We start from the raw sequence: 23752 nt of genomic DNA, 5'->3' as shown, positions 1-23752 counted from the left end.
TCGTATCCTTGGATTAAAAATAAAGTAAATGATCATGAGGAGTTTCTAATCTCTAAATAAGAGATCTGACTGGAGGTGGTTCAGCACAGATCCCTGCAAAAGCCATAAACTGATTTTTTATCCTTCAACTAGGTCTCATCTCGTAGCAGACCACTGCGGATAGAAGGTATTAAACCAAATTACACAATCAGAAATAATGAACACCACAACCATAAGAGGCCATTATCCAGCAACCATTCAACGACATAGACAGAACAATACTTACAGCAATTATGTATTCACAGGAGACACATGATAGTTAAATGTATTCACAAGAGACACATGCAGTTTAACTATAACATAATGTAGCCACCCTACCTACCTAGATTACACACTTGACTTTAAAATTTCTTGAATACATCTATACCTGCTGCATAAATCAGAGACAAATACCTCATCCACCATGACCAGACCCAATAACTAACAAAGTACAGACTCCTCAACTTGAACCAACAGACAACTAAAACACAACCAACATAATGGCGTGAGGGATTCTGTTCATACCCATCTATGTGACATAGGAAAAGATTTCTCTGGCACCAATTCACCACTGTTGTCTTGAGTATTATTGCTTGTTGCAAAGGCTGTCCCTCCTTTAAGCATTGCCATCAGGCTACCTCCATGCACCCTGCCTTCAGGGAGAGAGAGCCGATCCAAGCAAGCATTTCCAACCACGAAATTTTCTTGTGCCATAATTGGCAGAGATATTGGTTGATGTCCATGACTTATTGAACCAACTGATCGTGCCCCATTGTTGTCAGTGGTGCAAGGATAAGGAATATGGGTTCCAGCTGGAAAAATGCCTTTCGTTTGAGTAGATGTGTTAGAACTCGTGTCCTGTGTCGTTGAAACCAACTCAAAGCTGCCATGGATATCTTTTTCCTGCACTTGCGCATTGTGGGCAGCACAGAGGCCAGATTTTCCCCTTGCAAACTTGTCACAAGGAACAGCACCTTGACTGCTGAACTCAGAACCCAACTGTCCCCAAGAGCATCGTTTCCCTCCACCATGCGCCTTGCAAAAATCAGTGCTTCCTTGTGCACTTTTTGGACAGCCTGCAAACTTGCACCTTTTTCCACCACCATGACGGACACAGTAGCTTGTACGACCCCTGGCACTCTTGGTACATCCAGGCATAGCACATCTTTTGCCCCCCCCATGACTAACACAAAATAAAGTTCCCCCGTGAACGCTCTTAGTGCATCCTTCTGATGTACATCTTTTCCCGCCACCGTGGCCCTTACAGAATGGAGTGCTCCCTTCTGCACCTTTTGTGCATCCCAAAACCGTGCACCTTCTGCCACCACCGTGAGCTTTACAGAACATTGTGCTCCCTTGAGCACCTTTTGTACACTCAGGGTATTGGCAGCGACGCCCACCTCCGTGGGATATGCAAAGGCCAGAGATGCCCTCAGCACTCTTACTGCAATTTTCCATCTTGCACCTTTTACCACCCCCATGACGGATGCAGAGGCCAGACTTACCTCTTGCTGCACGAGAGCAACCCTCATGACTACACCTCCTACCGCCACCATGACCTATGCAGTAGTCAGTACGGCCTTCGGCACTTTTAGTACACCCAAGATGCTGGCACCTCCGACCACCACCATGTGCCTTGCAAAATACAGTCCTGCCCTCAGCTCCCTTCTGACAACCAGCTTTTTGGCACCTCCTGCCACCTCCATGGGCAATACAGAGACCAGAAGCACCCCTTGCACCCCTGGTGCATCCTTCAAAACGACAAGTTTTCACTCTAGCTTTGCGTTGTTGCTGTTTGTTAAGTAGACAAGAAGCACTGCCAGCCAAACTTGGTGTCACCAATGCAGTTGAGGGGTTACTAGACACCACTGGATTAGGATTCCCACTGTCATGGACTTGGTCAAATGGGATGGAGATCTCTAGTGGACAATCCAAGGGGGCAACAAGAGGGCCAGTTTTCCACCGAGAAGATGTTGACCCTTCATCCACTAGTTGAAATGTAGGGGTTAAAACTGGTGACTCAGAGTAATTCTGGTAAGGAACGAATCCTTGGCTGCCAGTGGTTACATCAGATTCAGCAGGTCCAGTGGATAGACTTAATTGAAGGTTTAAAACAGGCCTCCGTACCGTAATTGCATTCAATGCCCCACCAGCAGAAACCTGCTTTGGATTGGATGACCTGCAATCTCCTATGTTGAGGTTGATACTCAGACCAAGATCTACAGAAGACTCCTCTTCAATTTCGTTCCCTGAGCATATGCTAGTGCAGGAACTTGATGAACGCCCCAACCCAAGAACCAGAGAAGACCCATCTTTGAATTTAATTGGTCGATCAACAGTAGTACATTTTCTCTTGCTTCCCTTGGAAACATAAGAGCCTGGCAGGCCAGGTGAATCAAAATCTAGAGTAGAAACAACAGTATAGTCAACAACTTCGCCCCCATCTCTTGATGCAGAGGCCAAAGTAGCTGTATGGCCATGGGTACCATCCATGCAATGAAATTCACGACTTCAACCGAACTAAAAGGTAAAATATATAGACACGAAAATAATATAAAGAATAGATTGCTGGATTTCTGTGGTCTACAGGGAAGAAGGAAGGGCCGCACAAGATCTAGTAGCTAAAAATCAACCAAAAGCTTCTGAAGATGAAGCAGCAACCACCACTAACAAAACCTGATGTGTCCTGGCGGTCCATGCTAAGAGCTAAGTATGCAACTTTAGCACTTCAAAAGTTGCAAGAATATCAACTGAGAAGCATTTACAACCGTCTCCAAGTGAAACTCACAACTGTCATCCTGTTTTAAGCAATCAAAATTCACTGTCAGCTGAGAGTTTCATATATAAACTGAGACAATTTAAGTCAATGAAACCAAAATTATCATGAACCAAGACCTTACAAGATAAAACTGATACCATTTAACATTAACTGAAATCCGAAATTAACATATTCCTATAGCTTTCTGCCAAGAGAACTAACTCTAGATGCATGCAGGTCCCTCCAGGCACAAACAAACACAGCGGGAAAAAAGTAGGACGATATACTCAATTTTGCACAGAATTAACTTTCCAGGTGAAATTGTATGCAAATCTTAGATCTGATAATCTACCTCAGGCATACTCGTATAGAAACATAATCCAAGATAACTGAAGAAAGATGTCAAACTGGCACTCTTTTATATTTTTTATCTTTTGCCATTTTTGGTTCAATAGCTGAAAAAGATCAAATCTGTTTTTCCAAGAAAAATTCCCTAATGGATCAGCAATTCACAGGAAAACTGTAAAGATGAATGAACTAGCAATGATCAGAAAAAGAGGACACAACGCGCCAACTAACAGTTTAAATAAAATTCATTCCAGGGCGAACTGTAAATTTACATGCAGTATGTTATCCCTCTTCAAGACATCAACTCCAATCAGTCAAGAATGTCCCGTTAATGGCATTTCTTTTAGAAACATAAAAGTCACAAACTTTCAAGTGAAACCCCAGGTCATCAACCCCTCCTGGCTCCTGCAATCCCATCCAAAAAAATGTAGACTTACCATCCTTGATTTAAGAATATAAACTATATACAAAACTTTTTCTTTTCTTTTTATAGTGAGTAAAAACTTCAATTTCAGACTTTATTATTCATATAAAAAAAGCAATTTCATACGGACAAATTGGAAAAAATCCGGACTACAGAAAATCAGACACAACTCACTGTGAACGCAAAAAGAAAAGGTATTATTTTTTCTTTCTTTATGCTTGACTGACAGTTCGAAGGCACCAATATAAACAAAAACAAAATAAAAATGAAAAAACTAGTCGGAAGAGAACTTAAATTACTTTCCATCTACTCAAATTTCAAAGCAACAGAATTTTCCTCTTTCCACCAACAAGACTTGAATCGCGAACGTGACAAAAAATGAAATTAAGTCCAATCACTCACACAACAGAAGGTACTGAATTATGCTCTTTATAGAAGGAAAAAAGCTCAATCACCTCAAGAAATTAAGGGAAATTGAAGCGGAAACTCAGCACGGAATGCGCCGCTGTGGAGAGAACTAGGGTTTTGGCGGTGCCGTCAAATCCGAGAGTGCTCGAGAAAGACAAAAAGACTGGTGGAGAAAATGAGATGAAAAAAGAGTGAGAATTCAATTAATAGTGGAACTGGAGGCGCATTTTAAGAAATTAGGCGCACGTTTGGTGGGGATATTATGAATCCACCGCGAGCGGCCTCACGTTTCTTCTTATGTGCCCTCGGTGGTCAACGATCTTGCAGATTGGATATACTTTTGCTTTTCACTATTGCCCGCACCCGATTTTTGCGACTATATAAAATAAAATTATGATACAAAATAATAAAAAAAAAAACTTAATTCAAGGACGCCCTCCTAAACTTCGACCTCTTCTAAAAAAATATTTAATTAATAATTATTAATTTTCTCCAATTTATTTTATATAAAATAATAATTTAATGATATTCATGACGTGGCTTATGCTCATCCAAACACGTACACAATACGTGCATGCATCCTGAACGAAGAGTAAGGACCATTCCGACAGAATAAGAAAAGTTTATGGGTGTTTCTGTAATTTTCAGAACTTAGTGTACTAATTCGCGTTCTGACAGAAAGCCAAGACGTTAGCACATGAAAGAATGAATGATGTAACCGCAACAAAATTGCAGATGACGTAACAGATGACGCCAATTGGGAGCGTCCCGTAGTCGCTAATGGTGCGCACCCGGGCCCCACTCCTAATCACTGAAATTTAGCAACTAATTATAATTTCCCTTTTTCCTTTGTCATAATTAGTTGTCATGGCACACCATACATACGTACATATAAAATTTTTTTTTTATATTTTAAAATAAAAATTAACAAAATAGATACATAGATTAGTATTAAATAGGAGTGGTTAAAAAATACAAACCGAATAATTTGATAATTTAAAAAATTAGTATCGTAATGTAACCACTATTTGAAAGTAATTAGGAATTTTTTTTATTAGTATAGATATATAATTAGTAAAGAAAATTACCATATATATATAATAGTTATGTCTTTAATTAATTCTAGAGATAATAACACTCTCCTCCCTTAAGAATTTGGTATAATTATACGTAGATATTTTCGTGGTTTGAAAATTTATATTTAATATACTGTAATTGCTTTTGTCTAATAATTAAGCTCCCCCATTAATCAAAATTCACTTAGTTTACAGATATTAAAAAAGTTAAATGAAAATTGATATTTACCTTTGATCAACTTATTGGTGACTTATTGTGGGTTAAATAAATTATTTTTGACTAAATCATCCTTTTAAAAGGTAAAAATGTACCTCCTCACATACATTAATATATAAAGATGCACAATGATAGTAAAAATATTTATTTACCTGTGATAAATCAATAATAAGTCAATCGAAAATAAGTATCCATTTTTTATTGTTAATACCAGTAAATTCGATAAATTTTGACTGATGTGGAGACTTATTTGTTAGATGAAGCAAACCCTAAATGTACTAGATAAATATTCCAAACGACATAGAGTTTACATATGATTACGTCAAATTCATAGGAGAAAAGTGTAATTATTCCTTAAAATTAACTAATAAAGTTATATTTGAATTAATAAACTTTTACCATATTAAGTGCAATAAGAATTTTCAAGAAAAATGTAAGTCGACGAATAATTCAAGTGTTTACATCTGTAATATAATTAAGACAAATAATTCATATAATAATAAAAATAAGCAATTATAGAATAATTATAATTATTGCTTATTACATGATTAGTTGGATTTGATTTATTGATATGCATATTTGATCCTTTTTTAATTTAAATTGGATATTCAAAATTTCTTTAAAATGAAGGAATCTTAGGGGACCAAAAACAAAAACAAGTGTGTGATATTAATGAAGGCGAGATTTGCCAGCTAAAAAGAGACTCTCAAAATCCTCAGCCAATAAACTATTTAGCTAAGCCTTCATTACCTCATAATTGTTTCCTAATTATTCTATAATCTCCCACTTTTCATTAATTATATATATTCAATAATATTTTTACTCGTTCCTTCAAGAATTTTACATATTTATGATGATATATATATATATATATTGTAAATTTATGCATTTTTGAAATGTATCATAAAAAATTAAAGCAAGCAAACGAGGCCTAGGTATGTGGGACGAAATTATTATGTTTGACTTAGTATTTGGTGAATAAACACATACACTCACCAAGTGGTACAACTTGGAAAGAGGAGAGGAAACACCAGGAATAAAATCCAACTTTAATCAAATCAGAATTCATCACATTTGGCAGGAAATATATACTCTTTTGCAGAGCCTGGATTTGCAGTCAGCTTAAACACCAGATAAAGGGACACGTCAACTTCACCAATTATTCCTTACTTTAGTGATCAGATTGAGATCTCACAATCTAAAGATCGTGAATTCGAGTTCTATAAATGTAGATGTTTAGTAGCATGTTGTTTCTTTATCTGCATTGATGTTGTTGGTTTAATTTAAAAGTATTAGTGTATTGCGTAACAGTATGCTAGTTATTCTACGACCATGTATTTTTTTTAGAGTATATATAAAAAAAAGTGGACAGGTAAAAGTTCACTTTTTGATGTGTAGAGAGAGCCATTAATTTAAAAGAGTATATAATTTGAAAAAGGGAAGAGAATATTACAGGTAATATTCTCCAAATTCCAACCTATCTTATGTTGAATAGTTATTTTGATTTCTATTTTTTGGGTTTGGAGTTTGTGGGAGTGTTTATGTGGCAAAAATTAGTTGCTTGTTAAGTGGAAAAACCTAAAGGGTTTTTGATGTGTTGTTGATATTGATAGGTATAAAAGTCTGCTAGTAATTTTGTATTAGCTGTATTTATTAAAAAAAGAAAAAAAGTTGGGTGCATATGTGTGTTTTTTATGTGGCTTTGTAGTATGTGTTTTGCACTTATGGTTTGTTTTGATTGGAGTTTCATAAATTTTATAATTGAGAAGACAGTTTACTATAAGTAGGTTGTCTTGGGATCTGTAAGTTGTATGAGTTTTTATTCTATAATTGATGTGGATTGTATTAGATGATTGTTATTTGTATTTGATAAAAGAATATTGTAAAATTGAATGATATCATCTTTTGTTTATTTAAAATAATAATAATAATAATAATAGTAATATTATGACATCACTAATTTCTAACTATTATTTTTAAAAGTACTAATATGTGAAAAGATGTTGCATGTGGAATGAAAAATGTTATGGTCTTTCTTATGGTACATAGTGATATCTGAATTGAATGTCAATGTGACATCCTCGTCGCTTTGGCCGAGTGGTTAAGGCGTGTGCCTGCTAAGTACATGGGGTTTCCCCGCGAGAGTTCGAATCTCTCAGGCGACGTTGACTGACTGTTTTGTATGTGACTGAGGCCACTCTTTCTTCTATTCCAATAATTTTGTAATTTATGGTATCTACTCCACTTATATTTCCTTCTTGCCTAATATTTTTTACTTGCCAAATACAAACTAAAAAATTTCAATTTGACCTACCAAACAATTCGTATCAATTTTTGTAGTTTGAATTTTGATACAAATGCGACTTGACTATTAAATAGTCTTTTTTTTTTTTTTATGAGTTATCCTATTTTGTTAGTCTATCATATTTAAATTTTGACGATAAAATATAATTTATCTTTGTACAATATTATTAAATACGAATAATATATGATATTAACTAGATTTGATTTAATCACATTACGTAATGAATAGTGTTCCACGCTATTTTTTTTTTCTTTTAGTTACAATGGAGATGGGGGACGGAAACTGAGCTTGAACTTGGAACATCTTTTTCTTTTTAAGGAGAAGTGATGCCAACTCAATTAAATATTAATGGCTAACATCTGCATTATTTTGTTCTATCATATTAAATCACGTTCCAATGACAATAAATAGAATCAATGTGATTATACTTATGATACGTATCACTTATATAAAGGGTTAAATGCAATTCACCATTCTGTGATATGTAAAATGAGCAAATATCTCGTAGAAAAAAAATAACAAATTATCCTCCTATATTTAAAAAATAAAGCAAATTACCCCTGTCAATAATTTAGATATGGATATAATTTGCTATTATATTTTTTACAAATTTTTTTTTTCTTATTTCTCATACACATGACATAAATTGGATTTTTTCCCCTTATATATATATATTGGACAAGTATAAAAAAAGATACATTTAATTGGCCAATTTGAACCATTCTTATAGTCAACGAAAAGAAGTGTTGGTAGCGGCTACAAATTGAAAATAAAAGCAATGACATTGACCACTTTTGATTCTTTGACCTTTATTATCATTCTATCAAAAATCAAAAGTGATTTATACTATCTAATATTCAATAATATGAAATCCAAAATTCTGTACTACGTTTCCTTCATCTTATTTCACATCTTCTTACATCTAATCAATTATGGGCATGTTTACTTCATTGGACTAGTCGGCATCATTACATCCTACACATTGAAGTAAATGAAAAATAATCTTATTAAATAGGTCTTAATAACATTTTGACTCATTTGAAAATGCAAAATTATACTTTGCTGAAAAAAAAAATTGAAATTATACTAACATCATTTTCAAAAATTTTTTGTTTACACATTATTTTGCTAGGATTTGGATAAAAATACTGACATTAGAAAAAAAGTTTATAAATTTATTCCTCATTTATTTTATACTTGTAAATGAATAAATATAATATATATTATATATAAAGTGAGATTAATCTCATTATATTTTTTTCCTTGTGAGTACAAAATTAATACATGAAAATATCAAATGAGGGCCAAAATTAAAAATTTATATAACATTTTTGCCAATGTCAATGTTTTTGTTCAAATCTTAATAAAAGATGATTATGTGTAAACAATGAATTTTCGAAGAAAATACAAATATAAATTTAAAATTTTATTGAAAAAAAGTATAATTTCACTTTTCAGGAGGAGCATCTAAACATAATTACTCATATTAAATAATCATATCACACATATAATTTCAGTTTAGTCATATTTTTTTATTAATTGCATCTTTAAAGTAAATATGCCCGATAAGTATTTTGTACTTATTATGTAATTATTTATTGTTAGATCAATACAATGCACTTGTTATTTACTAAATTTGAATTTGGTGCAATCAAATTGAAACTAAAACTTTTGAAAATTGGAGCAAATTATTGTTGCTATAAAATAACAACATGGAGTGGAAAAGAGAACTTCTGTCTTATTTCTAAAAGCGTGCAAACGACATTTCTCAATCCCAACTTCACACGCTTTTTACAATGGCGGCACTATATCCGCTTTGATCATCCCAATACTTTGACCAGAGCATCACCCCGCCATATTTCCTCGATCTTCGGATCACCGGAAGAATCTGCCCTGTCAGCACCTCCGGCGGGATGAAACCACTTCCGGCGGCCTGAGGTGCTGCCGGCAGGCCCAGGAATATCTTTCCAGCATTGACGGAAGTCGTCCAACGTATCCATGAATTCTCCAAATTATCCGTATTCCCTGAAGTGTACTGGCATGGAGGGTTATTGTAGAACTGAACCCAAACATAATCAAACAGGCTGGTATTCAGCGCCGCCCCCAATAACCGATCGGGAAACGGGCACTGCGGTGCACCTGTCACATACACTCTTCTCCCATTCCTTCTGTACGATTTCAAAAATCTTACGAGATCGTCGTAGTATAGCGACGATCCCAGCTCGATATCCAAGTCGATGCCGTCCAAAACGGCGTCTCCGAGAGGCCGGGTGGCGGAGGCGTCGCCTCCGCCAAGAAAATTGTTCCATAAATAAACGGACAAACTTTGGGCGTCTTCTCTGGAGGAGAGAGAATAGTTTCCGACGCCGCCGCCGATGGAGATCATGACCTTGATGCCACGACGCTGGCAGGCGCGGATTTCATCGCTGAAGACGCGGCAGGAGTTGGTGGCGGGATTGCAGTGGCCAGCGAGGTTGAGCTCGGGGATCTGGCCGCCGCCGAATTTGTAGAGGAAGGCTATGTTAACGTAGGAAAATCTGGCAGTGGAGCAGGTGTCAGCGAGGGTGCCCTCGTTGCCATTTTGACCCCAGTAGACGGCGATGCCGCCTTGACGGGCAGAGGCGGCGAGGAGGAAGCTTTGGAGGAGGAGGAGGAGAGGAGCAATGAGTTGACGTTTAATTTCCATTATTGGTGTGTAATAAATTAGTAAGAGTGGGTTTTCGGGGGGAAGAATTTGAGTGTTATTTATACAAGTGAATTTGAAAGTAGTAATACTTAGGATATTGAGGGATTTAAGAAGAAAAGAAAAAAAGAAGTAAAATAAGGTTGTATTAAATTATGAATGCAAAATTGAATAATAATGGTAATGCAGAGTGCAGGCGGAATGGGAATTAGAATATTTTGACTAGAAATGGCGTGAGTTGAAGTCAATGAAGCAATAAGCGTAGACTTTTTGTTTTGGTGAAGAGAAAACTAGACATGAAAGGTGCAATTAAGAACGTGGATTGACTCATTCAGCAAAGCTGCTACATTTATTTCATACTTGAACATGAGAAGAATGCTCAATAAATACATGTCTTACTACAAGAACTGAAAAGAAAAGCACTAAAATAAAGAATGAGTCATACAACAACTTTCTCTAAGTTAAGAATTTGAATACGTCGTGTTCAGACAAGGTAGATAAGATGTACATAGAAAGTTTTCAAACCAAATGCCTTTTCACCAACTTCTTTCTAAATTTGTTTAACTACACTGTTATTTTCTTTAAGAAGATCCAGTAGCAAACACCATCAATTATGCCCATCAATGTGTCTCTCATCACTTATCAGTCGTCCTGAAACAAAGCCTTGGAAACAGAGTATGAAGAGCTCACAAGATCCTTACGTGCTTTATCGCCTGAGCAAGCACGTTTATTTCCCGTCATTGGGGTCTCGCATACCACACTATAAGTAGGTGTTTGCCTATCCTTCCCTTTTGATTTGTTTGGGAGAGAATCAAGCTTACCTTTCAGTGCCTTGGGTTGCTTTGGGGCCCAAACTCTTTGCAAATCTCGGGCCTTGCTTATGAATGGGGCAAATCTTCTGGCCCTCTCCCTCCTCTCACGAGCTTCATTTAGGATTCGGGTGTGCTCATCTTTTCCTATATCTTGTGGACTTTCGCAATGATTGGCAAGAGGCTGAGAGGAGTTTCCTTCAGTTGAGAATGATAGGTGAATGCTGTTGGCTTCAGTCTTCTCATTTCTATCATACTTATCCTTCCATGATTGATTGCTATCCTCACTGTTAAACAGGAGACTTGGAGTCTCATCATCAACATCACCAAATGGCAGCAAATCCATTTCTGTGTATATCTTTTTCACAAAATCTTCAAGCTCATCTGCATACCTGGACAAATCTTGTGTTAGAACATTCAACGTTGACGCAGAGCGCACTGCAATCATGCCAGAAAGTTGATGGTGTTTCTGTGACAACTATTTCCTCAAATTTTCTTGAATACGATAAGGAAAGGTAGAACGAAAATTCAAAAGCTTCTCAATAAAAAACAACAGTGTTAGAAACATTATTAATTTGAAGTGAGTGTTTACCTTGCTCTGATAGTTCGTTCAACATAATCGTATAGGCTAATATGACCATGAATTCCTCCTGCCACAAGGTACTGAATGATCTCTAAAAGGGAACATATCTGCTTCAGCAGCTTCTGTTTTCTAGATTCCCCCATCATTTCTGAAGCAGCTGATCGCAGAATCTCTATCCGAAGTAAAATCTGTAACTCGTATCTTGTGCAAATTTAAGGAAATACATGAAAATAATAGGAAATGTAAATTCAACTATGTATACCTATCTGACACAGGAAACTAAAGTGAGGTATAAGGATACTCTCTGACTATATTTTCTGATGATGAACACTGATCAGAATCCTGGTGCATCTTCTTCATTTCTTTGGGTGCCTTTAGTAGAAGTTCAATTAATTTGCTACCAACAGCTTCCTTAGAAGAATCATCTAAATTTCTCATTGGTTGTTGACCTTCAGAACTATTTTCATCACAATTATGATGCAACCAATGAATGGATGATTTGACAACTCGCTCTGCCAGATTCTTCAAGTCCATTCCTGATTCCAAACTATGTTGGATCCTCTTGGAGAGACTGTTGAAAAAGGTTTCTGAAGTCTCTGGTTTTAAAACAGGACTAGCTCCCTCCTTTGCTGGAGATGGCTCAGACAAGAATGCATTACAAGCAGATAGTTCCTCTATCGACTTGGATCCCGGCAATGTTGTTAAGCAATATGGATCAAGTTTCGTAATTTGTTTCATCCAGCATTTAAGGAATTTTAGCTTCTTAGATTTTTCAGAATGTCTGGCAATGTAAAGCTCAAACAAGTCAATATCAGATCCTTCAAAGGCTGCCTTGTAAAAGGAATTCCATGTCATCTCCTGATACAGACGCCTTAAGCTTTTTTTCCTTTTCCCATCTCCACGTGGTTCACAATTATCAGAGGTTGAGGTATCAGTTTGGGAACCCAAACACCTGTTTGAGTTGCTCATGTCCTCATCACAAGTATCACGAGTTTTATTCTCTATCTTGGGCAATTTAGATCCACTTTTACCTCTACTTGACACATGATCAGCATCCAAGATGCAGATGAGAGCCAAATGAGTTGTGAAAGGCTTCAGAATACCCATAAATATATCTCTGTTGCTACTCGAGAGGGACACCAAGGCCCAGTACCCCTTTGTATGAAGAAAACTTAGAAACATTTGCCAGGTGGGTGGCTGACTTCTAGAAGTGACTCCACCCATTTCTCCATGCAGCATTTCCAGAACCCTGTCCGCAAAAAAGTCAACACCACTGTTCTTTTTGTTTTTCCTCTGCTCCAGGAAGCACTCCCGCACTAGAACAATCTCGGACGAGCCTCCAATCCTCTCACAGTCGTCGTATCTATGAACACTCTTGACATGTACTTTCATATTTTCTTTAGCTAGACGAATCCAAAATGCATCTTGACCGTGAAAACTCTGTGAATCTCTAGATTCAGCGGCATTCAGAATATCATCAGTTCTATTACTACAAGGCAAACTCTTCAAGTTTACAAACTCAAGATCGCAGCACTTGCATTCTAATGGCATCCCATTCACATCCAATATCTCAAGGCTCAATTCTCCACTATAAGTTTTCTTATTCAAGCCCCCGAAATCCATAAAGCCAACTGACACCCCAATTTTTGGATAGATCAACCCAAAAGGTAACAAAGCTGAACCTAAAACAATCAATTCACTAGAACAGAATCCCCATCCGATTTTCCTAATGCCATCCTTCAAGATGACTAGATTGTTCTCACGTTCATTTTTCTTCTCATAAACCCCTTCAAATTTCAGTTCCTCAATCTTAACATCAATCCAACACAGATGAATATCCCTAATAACAAATGCCTCCTTCACAACACAAAACACCTCATCAAACTCACGCAACTCCCAAAAATCAACCGAACAACTAACTGATTGACCAATCGCAGAAAGCAAAATAACCAAATTAGAAGGAACTTTTACAAAATCGCCATCATTACAATCATCCTCACCTAACAGATTGTCCTTCTCAGTCTCCCACGAGTAGTCGTGAATTAACTGAAGCAACGAGCTCACGGCATTCGAAGCACGCGCAGAGCATGGTGAATTCGGCAAATCAATGATGGTAGAAATAGAATCGAAAGTGATGGAGAGGGAAGCCAAGGTTTGGGCGGGAAGATTGAAGGAGAGTGATGGGGTAGATAGGTGGCGCGGGAGAACAGCGTCGGAGCGGAGGGGAGAGAGGGAGGAGAAGAAGAGCTTGTAAGCAGATAGGGAGGCAGAGAGCGGAGCGAATTGTAGCAGACGAGCTGCTACGGAAGTGACGGCGCGGAGGTAGGCGGTAGGGTTTTGGAGGGTGAGAAGTGGGTGGAGATCTATGAGGAGGACTAAGCGTTGGGTTTTGGAGAAGTTTACCGGTGGTAGATTTGCCGGAGTCATTGGTAGAAGCTTTTTGGTGGTGGTGGGGCTAATGTGCGCGGGATGTTTGTTGTTTCGGCATGGAAGGTTAATGTGCTTTGGAGGAAATAGGAGAAATTGGACGGATCGGAAAGAAGAGGCGAATTGCTAAAATGAGCCGAGGGGATCAGGCTATGGGGTTTGAGTGGGAAAATGCGGAAAAAACAGGCGGGCGAAATTTTAAATTGCTTTGAAAAGCGCGTTTCCTCCTAAAATCGTTACATCATTGTAGAGTTCGGGGAAAGAGAGCACGTGATGAAAAGGTAGTCACGTGACGAACGGGCACTGCGAAAGTGGATATCAGCGACGTCGTATTGAACCCTATCTTCATCTTCTCCAATTTTCTCTGCATGAAGACTGAACTCTGAACACTATCGACTCTGTATATTCTTGCAGCGAAGGGGATCATTGGAAAAGACGAGAATGCCCACCATGTCTACCTTCAGATTCTCAATTCTTGCACCTCCACCACTTTCAGTTCCAAGATTGTTTCCCCCCAGAAGCCCGTCAATTTCCAGGAAATTCCCACCTCGCCCACATCTTTTCTCCTCAGTTGCCAGCTCAAGAAGGACATTTTTCCACTCAAAGTCATCTGAAGAAGAATCGGATGTCTCGGAAGCAGAGGATGAATGGCTGCAGAAATTACCAGAAAAAAAGAAGGCTTTGTATTCTCACAGTTTGCCGTGTGTTGAAGCATGGCTGAAGAGTCTAGGATTTCATCAGAGTAGAGATGATAGAGCTGTCTGGTTTGTGGAGAATCCTGATTGGCATGCACAGCTTTCACTTGATGTCACTGATTTGTACATAAGGTTTGCGCTTTTATGGATTGAATATTTCCATTTTCTGCGTCTTGTCTTTCAAGATTGTGTGTTATGTGATTGAATTTGGTGGTGGTTGTTTTACTTCTCGTTTTAGTTAGTTAAGTTTTATGATGGGATTGGAGGTAGCTTAGCTTGGAAATTTGATCTTTGCTTTCTCCCAAGAAAAGATCTTTACAATTCTTCAGAGATGATATTGCCACTGGCAATAAGTCTATCGTCTTTCATTTTGCCCCTCAGTATCTCTAGTAGACAAGACCAGAATTTCAGGAGTTTTTCCCAGAACTTTCAAAAAAATTCAAGCTTACTATCATGACAGCTTCTATAAAATATCACTACTCGTTTGATGAAAGTATGCTGTAGTACCTTAGTGTAAGATGTAAAATTTCCAATGATCTTCTCTCGAAAATTGCTTCAAGACATTTCGGATGAGAGAGTTATGCTGGTCTTCTATTGGGCATTCTTGCTGTAAGCTTTGAGTAAGAAGATGGGATTCATATATTTGCAGCACTGAGTTTAATTCATTCATAACTCTCCAGCTTCACTTCTTGAGATTCAGAATCCAGTGATATGTCTCGTTCTTAATTATAGTCTGTGGTCTGAGAAATCCTCAAGCAATCAGTGCAAGATGTTCTTTTTTCCCACAACTCATTTGAAGGATCTTCCATCAGATTATGTTGTCAGTTGCAAGATCATCTGTAGTACTAATTGGTCTTGAGGTAGTATTTGGGACATGCTTTTTAGTACCATTTCTAAGCACAGCGAGTAGTTTACGTTTAGCCTTTAGATTCTTGCTTGATATCTCACTGTGATGGGCTGTCTTCCAATGTTCTTATTCAAATATCCGTTTATCCTTTCTTGATTTTAGTTATCTTTTGCGCTAACGACTGTAGGTATCTGAAGAATGGACCAGGAAATCTTGAGAAAGATGTTGAAAGGAGATTTAGTTACGCCCTAAGTAGAGAAGATATCGAAAATGCCATACTCGGAGGACCATGAGGTTGATAACCCATTAGTTTGTGTGGTTTCTTTTAACCGACCTCCCACAAAATTATTCTCCTACAAGACTTTGAGTGGGGTCTGCGTTGCCACCTGAATCACCCTCTCGTTGAAGTTGTCAGTTTATCACCACATAACTAATAGTATAATATTGAAGGGAGGAAATATTAATATGAGTAGAACTTTATTTTCTGTGTGTTGCCATTTTGCATTTGGTTCTTGCTGAAATTGAACTTCTGTGAATGGTCTGAGAACTCGTGCACCTACTGTCATGGAAGTTCTGGAAACCACAACTGAAAAACCAGCAGAATTGTAAACAGGAAAAATCTCACTTCATGCTGGTAGATTCTCTTGGACTTTTCCAAATTCACTTGCAATGAATTGTATTATCAAAGTTGGATCACTCAGATTTTTCAGTAGAGCTTTAGCCTGTAATCTGTTGGCAATTTAGTTTGGTAGTCCGATAGAATAGACGATGCTATTTTGGTGGAAAATGCTATTCTGTTACGTGTATGGTTCTTAATTATCTTGAAATAGCAAGCAGTATATTCTGTAAGGCTCTAGATAGAGATGGCACCATAATGAACAAGTTCATTTCATAAAACTGAAGCTATACAAGATCAGCAACATTGTTACATGTTAGGACTTCAAATACATTCCTTGATTTATTACAAAACCTGGACATCGACTCTTTTGTCATCTCTCCTACCTGTTCTCCTACCAGGTTGGATGTAGGAACATAGGCAGAAAGCATTTGCCTACCATCCGGTGAGGTTGGCTGAGCTGACGGAGTCCCTTCATCTAAAGTTAAGAGTGCAAACATTACATAAGATATTGCAGTGTCACTTATTTTGGTTCTGCGGAATGATGATGAGACCAATATTCCTGGACAAGCTGCCCAAACAATGAATCTTGTCTCTTCATTAGCTTCATTGGTTCATCAAATTCCACCAGTTTCCCTGTTTAACAAATAACATTAAACGGAAGACAGATGTAACTGAGAAATGGTGAACAGATGAAGAAGTAACAAACACTCACCATCACTAATGGCTAGAACCATTGTAGAATCCATCACTGTTGGTATTCTATGAGCCACAGTGATCACAGTGCAATCCGCAAATTCTGTCCTGATTGTCTTCTGCAAGATCATGTCGGTCGTATTGTCAATTGATGCAGTTGCTTCGTCTAGCACCAAGATCTTACTTCTCCTTAATAAAGCACGACCCAGACAGAACAATTGCCGCTGCCCCATGCTCCAGTTTGATCCATCTTCCACAACTGTGATCACATAGGTTTTGTTTGTTTGGTCATGACCAGAATATTGACTACTTACTAACAAAGTTTTGAGAAGCTTACCAGGTGAATCTAAGCCACCTTCTTTCTCCTGCACAGCCTCTTTGAGCTGACACTTTCCTAGAACCTTAAGATTCAAACCAAGAGAAGACAGATATTTCCAAGGAACTATTAATACAAAACCATAATTTCAATAAATGGGACAGCACCAAAACAATTTTAAAGCAATCAAATATTTACCTCCCATATTTCCTCATCAGTATGTTGACCTAATGGATTCAAATTGTATCTCACAGATCCAGTGAAAAGAGTCGGGTCTTGAGGTATGATTCCGAAACGCGACCTCAAATCATGAAGCCCGATTTTTGAGATGTCAATTCCATCCACAACAATCTTTCCTCCCGCAGGTTCTACCAGACGAAACAAGGCACCGATAAGAGTAGTCTTCCCACTGCCTGTTCGACCAACAATGCCAATTTTCTGTCCTCCTTCAAATATGCAACTTATCCCTCGTAAAACAAGTGGTGCATCTGGTCTATATTTGATCTGTTTCAATTAAGACTGACTTAGTATTATTGCAACTTTTTTCTTAGACAAAGAACCAATGCAAGAAAATGTTACCTGTAAGTCCTGAATCTCTACTTTACCCTCAGTTGGCCAGCTAACAGGGGGACGATTATCGTTTATCACTTCAGGTGCCTCACTAGGTATGTGCATATACTGGTCGAGTCTTTCTACAGAAATGATGTAGTTTGCCAACATGCACTGGTTATTAATGGAGAACACAAGGGACATATTCAGCGAGAGACCATAGGACAAAGCCATTCCGATGAATCCTGCAACAAGAATTGAAGATGGGAACTCTTCATGTAAATATGTGTCAAGATTATAACAATACAAAATGATTTATCATGAGTTAGTATTATCACGTACCAGAGCTAAAAGTTCCAGGAGGGAGTAAAACCATGCAGAGGCCTGCAAAGGCAAGAACGGTTGCACTAAGGGTTTCAAGCCTTTGGATCAACCACTCATTTGCTGAGAAATAGTGGAAGAAAGGACTGCCGTTTGTGTCGATCAGTTCAAGATTCTTGGCAAAAAACCGGTCTTCCTCTTTAAATGCTCGAATTGTAATGACTCCGGCTACAGATTCAGCAAGATGGTTTGCTACAAAAGATTTTGTGGTACCATTAATCCGCATCAACTCTTTAGCAGACGAGTAGTAGTACTTCTGCAGATGTGGGGGAATTCGCATCAGATTGTTAGCCCAATATTTACAAAATATTAAATAATGGAATGAGTATTCAATAATGAAAACAAACAATCACCTGTAAGCGAATAGCTAGACAGATCATTGGCACAGACACGAATAAAACTTGCCATGTGATAACAGCCAAAACTGCAAGGTTAGCATAGCAATTTGTGGTTGATCCAACAGTGAATACCAAGTTGAAGGGGACATCTAGATCAACGATACTCAAATCAGAGGAGACCTGTCGGAATAGCAATCATATGCAGACCCTTTAGTTCCGTAACTATCTTATTGTCATAAAATGTAAACTTTGATCCCCAGGTGGCAGAAAGATTTACCCGGCTTAGTATTCTTCCCAAAGGTGTAGAGTCATAAAATGACATTGGTGCACGAAACAAAGAAATCAGAAGCTGTGAAAATAATGCTCTGGATGACTTCATGCCCATGACGACGGTGGATAGCGTTCTAGTGAGCAAAAACAGAGATGACACAACTCCAATCAGCAAGTACACGATAATCAATCTCAACGTGTTCATATGTGGATCGTCAACATTTGCTGCCATCCAAGAGTTCTGTATTATCTGACCAATGACAAATGTTAAGTGACAGAGAGCAGCCACAGCAAACACCAAAAAGCCTCTATTGTTCTGCTTTAAATACAGAATATAGGGCTTAAATCCAGTGTCACCAACTTCCCTCTCTTCTTTCTTTATCAACTGATCAACTCCAGTTGCTTTAGCTTTCTTCTCTGCATAAGTCTTGTGAATCTCTTTTGAAGGAGCCTCACACTTTAGAGATGCAGTTACTTCTGAAAGCCGCTCCGCACCAGCAGTCTCTTTGTGTGCATGAACAAGATTCTGAAATTCTTGGCTTTTGTCCAGCAACTGAGTATAAGGAGCAGCATGCAAAATCTCCCCATCTGACATCAACTGTTCAAAAAATTCTGCTTACTTATCTTTCTCGTCACTGATTAGAAATTATAATCATTATCATTATACAAATGGAACGAGGAAGAAGAATAAGAGTTGCAACATATATTAAATTAATTTAGATAAATTCTACCATTTTAATAAGTAATAATTGCATTAATTAAGCTAACATCAGGATGAACTGATAATTTAACCAAGAAACTTAGAAATGAATGAAATGCCTCAGCACAAAAACTCACCAAAACAGAATCAAATGCAGGAAGAAAATCAACTTGATGAGTGACCAGTAAGACAGTCTTCACTGAAAGGGCTCCCATGACATAGTCCTGCAAAGTTTCCCATCAGATTGTAACTTATGATAAGGGAAAGGTCAGCTTATAACTTAAAATGATAATACTAACATTAAACAGGCTCGTGGCAGTGTGGGCGTCAACAGCACTAAAAGGATCATCCAAGAGATATATATCAGCATCCTTATACAGAGCACGAGCAAGCTGGATTCGTTGCTTTTGACCACCACTAAGGTTAACTCCTCTTTCTCCTATCTCAGTGAGATCGCCATAGGGTAGCAGCTCAAGGTCCTTTACTAGTGAACACCTCTCTAATGTATCTTGATACCTCTCGTTGTCCAAGGCAGAACCGAAGAGAATGTTATCTCGAATGCTTCCCGTCTGAATCCATGCTGATTGTGAGACATAGGCTATAGTCCCATGAACTTGAACCTGGAAAATATATTAGACCAAACAAGAATTGTTTATGTGGTACTGCAAGCTGGTGAAAATTATTTAACTATCAAATGAATGAAAACAAAGGCAAGTGACTCACAGTTCCTTCGGTTATTGGAACCTCTCCAAGAATTGCTGCAAGAAGGGTAGATTTGCCCGAACCCACTTCTCCACAAATAGCAATCTTGTCACCTTTTTGAACTGTCAAACTGAAGTTTCGAAGTGTGGGCTTCAGTGGATTCTCATCCCATGACAGATTGGCGGACTTGAAAGCAACACTTAGATTTGCATCATCTATTTCCGACTTTTTCACTCGGACATTTGCAGTTTCGAGCTCAGGTGCCTCAAGAAACTTCACTATCCTGGCAAATGCAACTTTAGCCTGAATAAACACTCCAATAACATCAGGAATGCTCCTAACAGGATCCTGAACCAGCCGCAAGGTTGCTACAAACGTGAAGACATTGCTAGAAGACAGTGGAACTCCAAGAAAATAGCAGGCGCCAAAAGTAGCTGCAGAGACTAATACAGGGGAAGACCAGAATAGGAATGAATTGTATGCTTTACGCAGTTGAACAGCTTTCAACCATTTATCTTCGATTTTCCTCAAACTTTCTATGACATGCCTGAAATGAGTTTCCCATGCATATAACTTCAACACCTTCATGTTCACAAGAGCCTCTGTCATAGCCTTCAACCTTTCATCTTGTGCCACCATGAGTTTGGATTGGAACTTATGTTGTAATTTAGCAAGGGGCATATTGCAAACGACAGTGAGAACTATAACTATCATGGCTGCAATTGTTGCGAGCCCGACAGCTTGGAAGAGAATAATGATTGCAAAACAGAGTTGGACGCTAGTTGTCCATATCTGGTGGAACCAGAACGGAAATTCACCAATACGGTAAGCATCTACTGTAACATAATTCATTATTTCACCGCTTGAATGAATCAGTTTAGCAGCATTCGATAATCTTAGTTGCTTCCAGTAAATGGCGGCTGTGAGTAGTGACCTTACCTTCAGACCAATTAATCGACATCTAAAGTACCACTGTCGTTGAGATACTGATTCCAGGATCTTTGTAAGGAAAAGTGTTAAAACCAGTATATATTTCTCATATGGGGAACTCTCTTGTCCTTCTGCAACCTTAATGAAGGCTTTGAGCAGCAAGGGACCAGCAGAAATAGTAATTACTTTCAGTAGAGCAAAGAACCCCGAGATGAAGATTTCTTTCCAGTGGCATAAGAGAATGGTTGTTAAGATTGAGGGCTGGGCTGATGGATCAGATTGTTTCCGTCTGTTATATATCTCTGCATATTGCAAGTAGCAAGACTCTGCTTTATCATCCTCACGCAAGTTGGGTATATCTTCATCCTCAAGAGTTTTCTCCTTTCCCCTTTTCATCAATGGATTCAACCACCAAAATGTAAATTTACTCAAACAACTTGCTTTTGCAAATGGAGTCATAATTCCGACAGAAGCAGTTTTACTGCTGCCGTTGTCAGTGCTGAGCAATGGATCATAAATATCATTTTCATCATCACCTCCATATCTGAAACCTTTGTAAGTACACAATATCAATAAACTCGATCCCACAAACCACAATACATCTAAGACTATCTTAATTGTCATCTCTTTTACAAGAATCGCGGTAAAAAGTGATAAACTGCAAGAAAGTCCAGCAGAGAGGAAGGCAAGAATCGATAACAGCCTCAAAGGAGCTCTTGGAAACTGCTGTCCCCTGAGGCTCACAGTTAATCCGAGCAACAACCAGATTAACCCATGAAGAATGAATAGCATCCACCAATGCAGAGGTAGATAAGCTTGAGTTCTTCTCAATTTCTCTTCTAAAATCCAGACTCCGAGAGCAAAATAAACAAATCCCAGAAAACCGTTATAAAGAGCTGACACCAGCTGCAAACTTGAAATTTTGCATAAAGATGCAGCCATATGTGAAGACTTGAATGATGTCTTGGAGAATATAGTGAAGAAGAACATGATCAGGAGCAGGACATCGAAACAAATTATTAAGGCATGATTGATGCATGAAGAAGGGCGGGTTAGAAAGATCAAATCAGCACGACACCCATTCTCCAGGCCGTCTGAACAATTGGTTTCCCCACAAAACAAAGTCCATAGACTCCCCATAACTCCTTAGTTTCTACACCTCTTGATCTCTGGAAAATTCATACAAAAAAAAACAATTAACATAGACAAGTGAGAAGTAAATCACCAACATGTCAAAAAGTTAAATCATCAACAAAAGAACTAGTGAACATTCTCTATACATGAAGATCCTCAAAACGAGAAATAATAATTTTGTTTGGCAATTAACATAAACTTCTAAAGACCCTTGATTCACACCAAAAATGGGGGAGGAGAAAAGGAGATATGAAATCATCGTACAGAGATTTGCTATGGGACAAGAAGTAAGTATGCTCGCTTCACACTGACATTCACATGACATGACATGAGAGTGCACCAAAACATTCATTACGGAAAATTAAGAAAGACTTGATCCTACTTTATTTGACTGCAAAACTCTCACCAATTACAGAATTACAGAAGTACTGTATCTAATCAGTTGGTGCAGCCACACAGTTCAAGAGTAGTTGCAACATTCTTCATCAATTAATAGTAAACAGGTAAGGAATATTAATGAGTTGTAATTGCATTCAGAAGGAACAAAAATTACTATTAAAAAAAAAAACAAGAGTGTATTCAGTGAATATAAAAACAAATATATATACATAAGCCCATTTCCAGATTTGAGCACCACAGCTGTTTGACACATGCAGAAAGACGACAGCATCCCAGACAAACACAATACGAAACAAACACGCAAACTTCGGGGAAATGATTAACTAAGAAATGACTTGTTTTCTCGTAGAAAAATACTCCTACATCAACGTTCAAGATCAATGAATAAACAATAGGAATACAAGAGAATAAAGAATCCAAGAGGGCAATACAATACTAGCCTGACAAAGCCCACAACCCTGCGGTCTGTTGCCAAGGTGTATTAATTTGCTCCTTCCCAAGTGAAAAACAAAATATAATCATATATATGAACCAAGAATCAAATATAAACACATGTTCTTCACAGTTCGCACGAGAGATACAGAGAGAGAGAAATCAAGAATCCAAGAATTTATACTTGCTTAGAAAGGTTGCTGAGTAGATCAGAGGGGGTTCAAGAATTCAAGAGATACGGGAGCATTTTTATGATCACGGCCCCAATGACGTACAGAAACACATCACTGTGTGCTGTCAGTGTATAGATACATTTAGATATAATATATATGTGTGTGTTGTTGGAATTTTGGGACTGAAGAATAATTGGCGTCATGGCTCACGTTTCGCACGGGAGGAGGAGGACAAGTGTCAAGTGTTCAACCAGCTTTCCATACTTCTCTTCCCTCGCTCACCCTCCTTTCGGCTGGGAACAAAACAAGCATTTCCTTTAACAGAAATCTCATAGTCTCATTCTTTCATATTTTAGTATGGGGTTTCATATTTTAGTATGGGGTGAGAGCAATTTATCCCATGACATATTAAAATGAACACATTATTTTTTTATAAAAGAAATATAATAATTTATTTTTTATATTTTTTAAAATGAAGCAATTTAACTCCTTATACAGGGAGTAGATTGCTTCATTTT

General features: G+C 37.9%; 5 protein-coding genes and 1 non-coding gene across 11 annotated transcripts; 2 read left to right on the top strand and 4 right to left on the bottom strand.

The window, feature by feature from the left end:
- Window positions 226-4154, bottom strand: LOC105160403. Of its 2 annotated transcripts, XM_020693377.1 has the most exons (3): window positions 4004-4133; window positions 3397-3529; window positions 226-2816 (listed from the first exon to the last, which is right to left on the bottom strand). In XM_020693377.1, exon 3 carries the CDS (start codon window positions 2509-2511, stop codon window positions 538-540), a length of 1974 nt encoding a protein of 657 aa, XP_020549036.1. In that variant the 5' UTR covers window positions 2512-2816; window positions 3397-3529; window positions 4004-4133; the 3' UTR covers window positions 226-537. The 2 variants fall into 2 exon arrangements, with proteins under 2 accessions (XP_020549036.1, XP_011076067.1); XM_011077765.2 differs by lacking the exon at window positions 3397-3529 and having other exon boundaries at window positions 4004-4154.
- Window positions 7333-7414, top strand: TRNAS-GCU. Its single transcript has one exon. It is a non-coding gene; the product is annotated as a tRNA-Ser (tRNA).
- Window positions 9211-10349, bottom strand: LOC105160402 (hevamine-A). Its single transcript, XM_011077764.2, has one exon. It carries the CDS (start codon window positions 10238-10240, stop codon window positions 9335-9337), a length of 906 nt encoding a protein of 301 aa, XP_011076066.1. The 5' UTR covers window positions 10241-10349; the 3' UTR covers window positions 9211-9334.
- Window positions 10488-14278, bottom strand: LOC105160401. Its single transcript, XM_011077763.2, has 3 exons — window positions 11931-14278; window positions 11639-11830; window positions 10488-11438 (listed from the first exon to the last, which is right to left on the bottom strand). The coding sequence occupies exons 1-3, from the start codon at window positions 14054-14056 to the stop codon at window positions 10880-10882; spliced, it is 2877 nt and encodes a 958-aa protein (XP_011076065.1). The 5' UTR covers window positions 14057-14278; the 3' UTR covers window positions 10488-10879.
- On the top strand, window positions 14375-16326 carry LOC105160400. The gene is made up of 2 exons (XM_011077762.2): window positions 14375-14883; window positions 15786-16326. The coding sequence occupies exons 1-2, from the start codon at window positions 14498-14500 to the stop codon at window positions 15889-15891; spliced, it is 492 nt and encodes a 163-aa protein (XP_011076064.1). The 5' UTR covers window positions 14375-14497; the 3' UTR covers window positions 15892-16326.
- On the bottom strand, window positions 16463-23526 carry LOC105160399 (ABC transporter C family member 10). Of its 5 annotated transcripts, none has more exons than XM_011077759.2 (12): window positions 23246-23526; window positions 20188-22265; window positions 19764-20084; window positions 19602-19688; window positions 18772-19362; window positions 18510-18674; window positions 18118-18412; window positions 17806-18020; window positions 17425-17730; window positions 17248-17311; window positions 16930-17169; window positions 16463-16850 (listed from the first exon to the last, which is right to left on the bottom strand). In XM_011077759.2, exons 2-12 carry the CDS (start codon window positions 22234-22236, stop codon window positions 16738-16740), a joined length of 4446 nt encoding a protein of 1481 aa, XP_011076061.1. In that variant the 5' UTR covers window positions 22237-22265; window positions 23246-23526; the 3' UTR covers window positions 16463-16737. The 5 variants fall into 5 exon arrangements, with proteins under 5 accessions (XP_011076061.1, XP_020548918.1, XP_011076059.1 ...); XM_020693259.1 differs by lacking the exon at window positions 23246-23526 and adding an exon at window positions 23061-23235; XM_011077757.2 differs by lacking the exon at window positions 23246-23526 and adding an exon at window positions 23070-23235.

Source organism: Sesamum indicum, linkage group LG4 (assembly GCF_000512975.1).
Source record: "Sesamum indicum cultivar Zhongzhi No. 13 linkage group LG4, S_indicum_v1.0, whole genome shotgun sequence".
NCBI classification, from domain to species: Eukaryota; Viridiplantae; Streptophyta; class Magnoliopsida; order Lamiales; family Pedaliaceae; genus Sesamum; species Sesamum indicum.
This window is presented reverse-complemented; position numbering and strand designations above follow the sequence as displayed.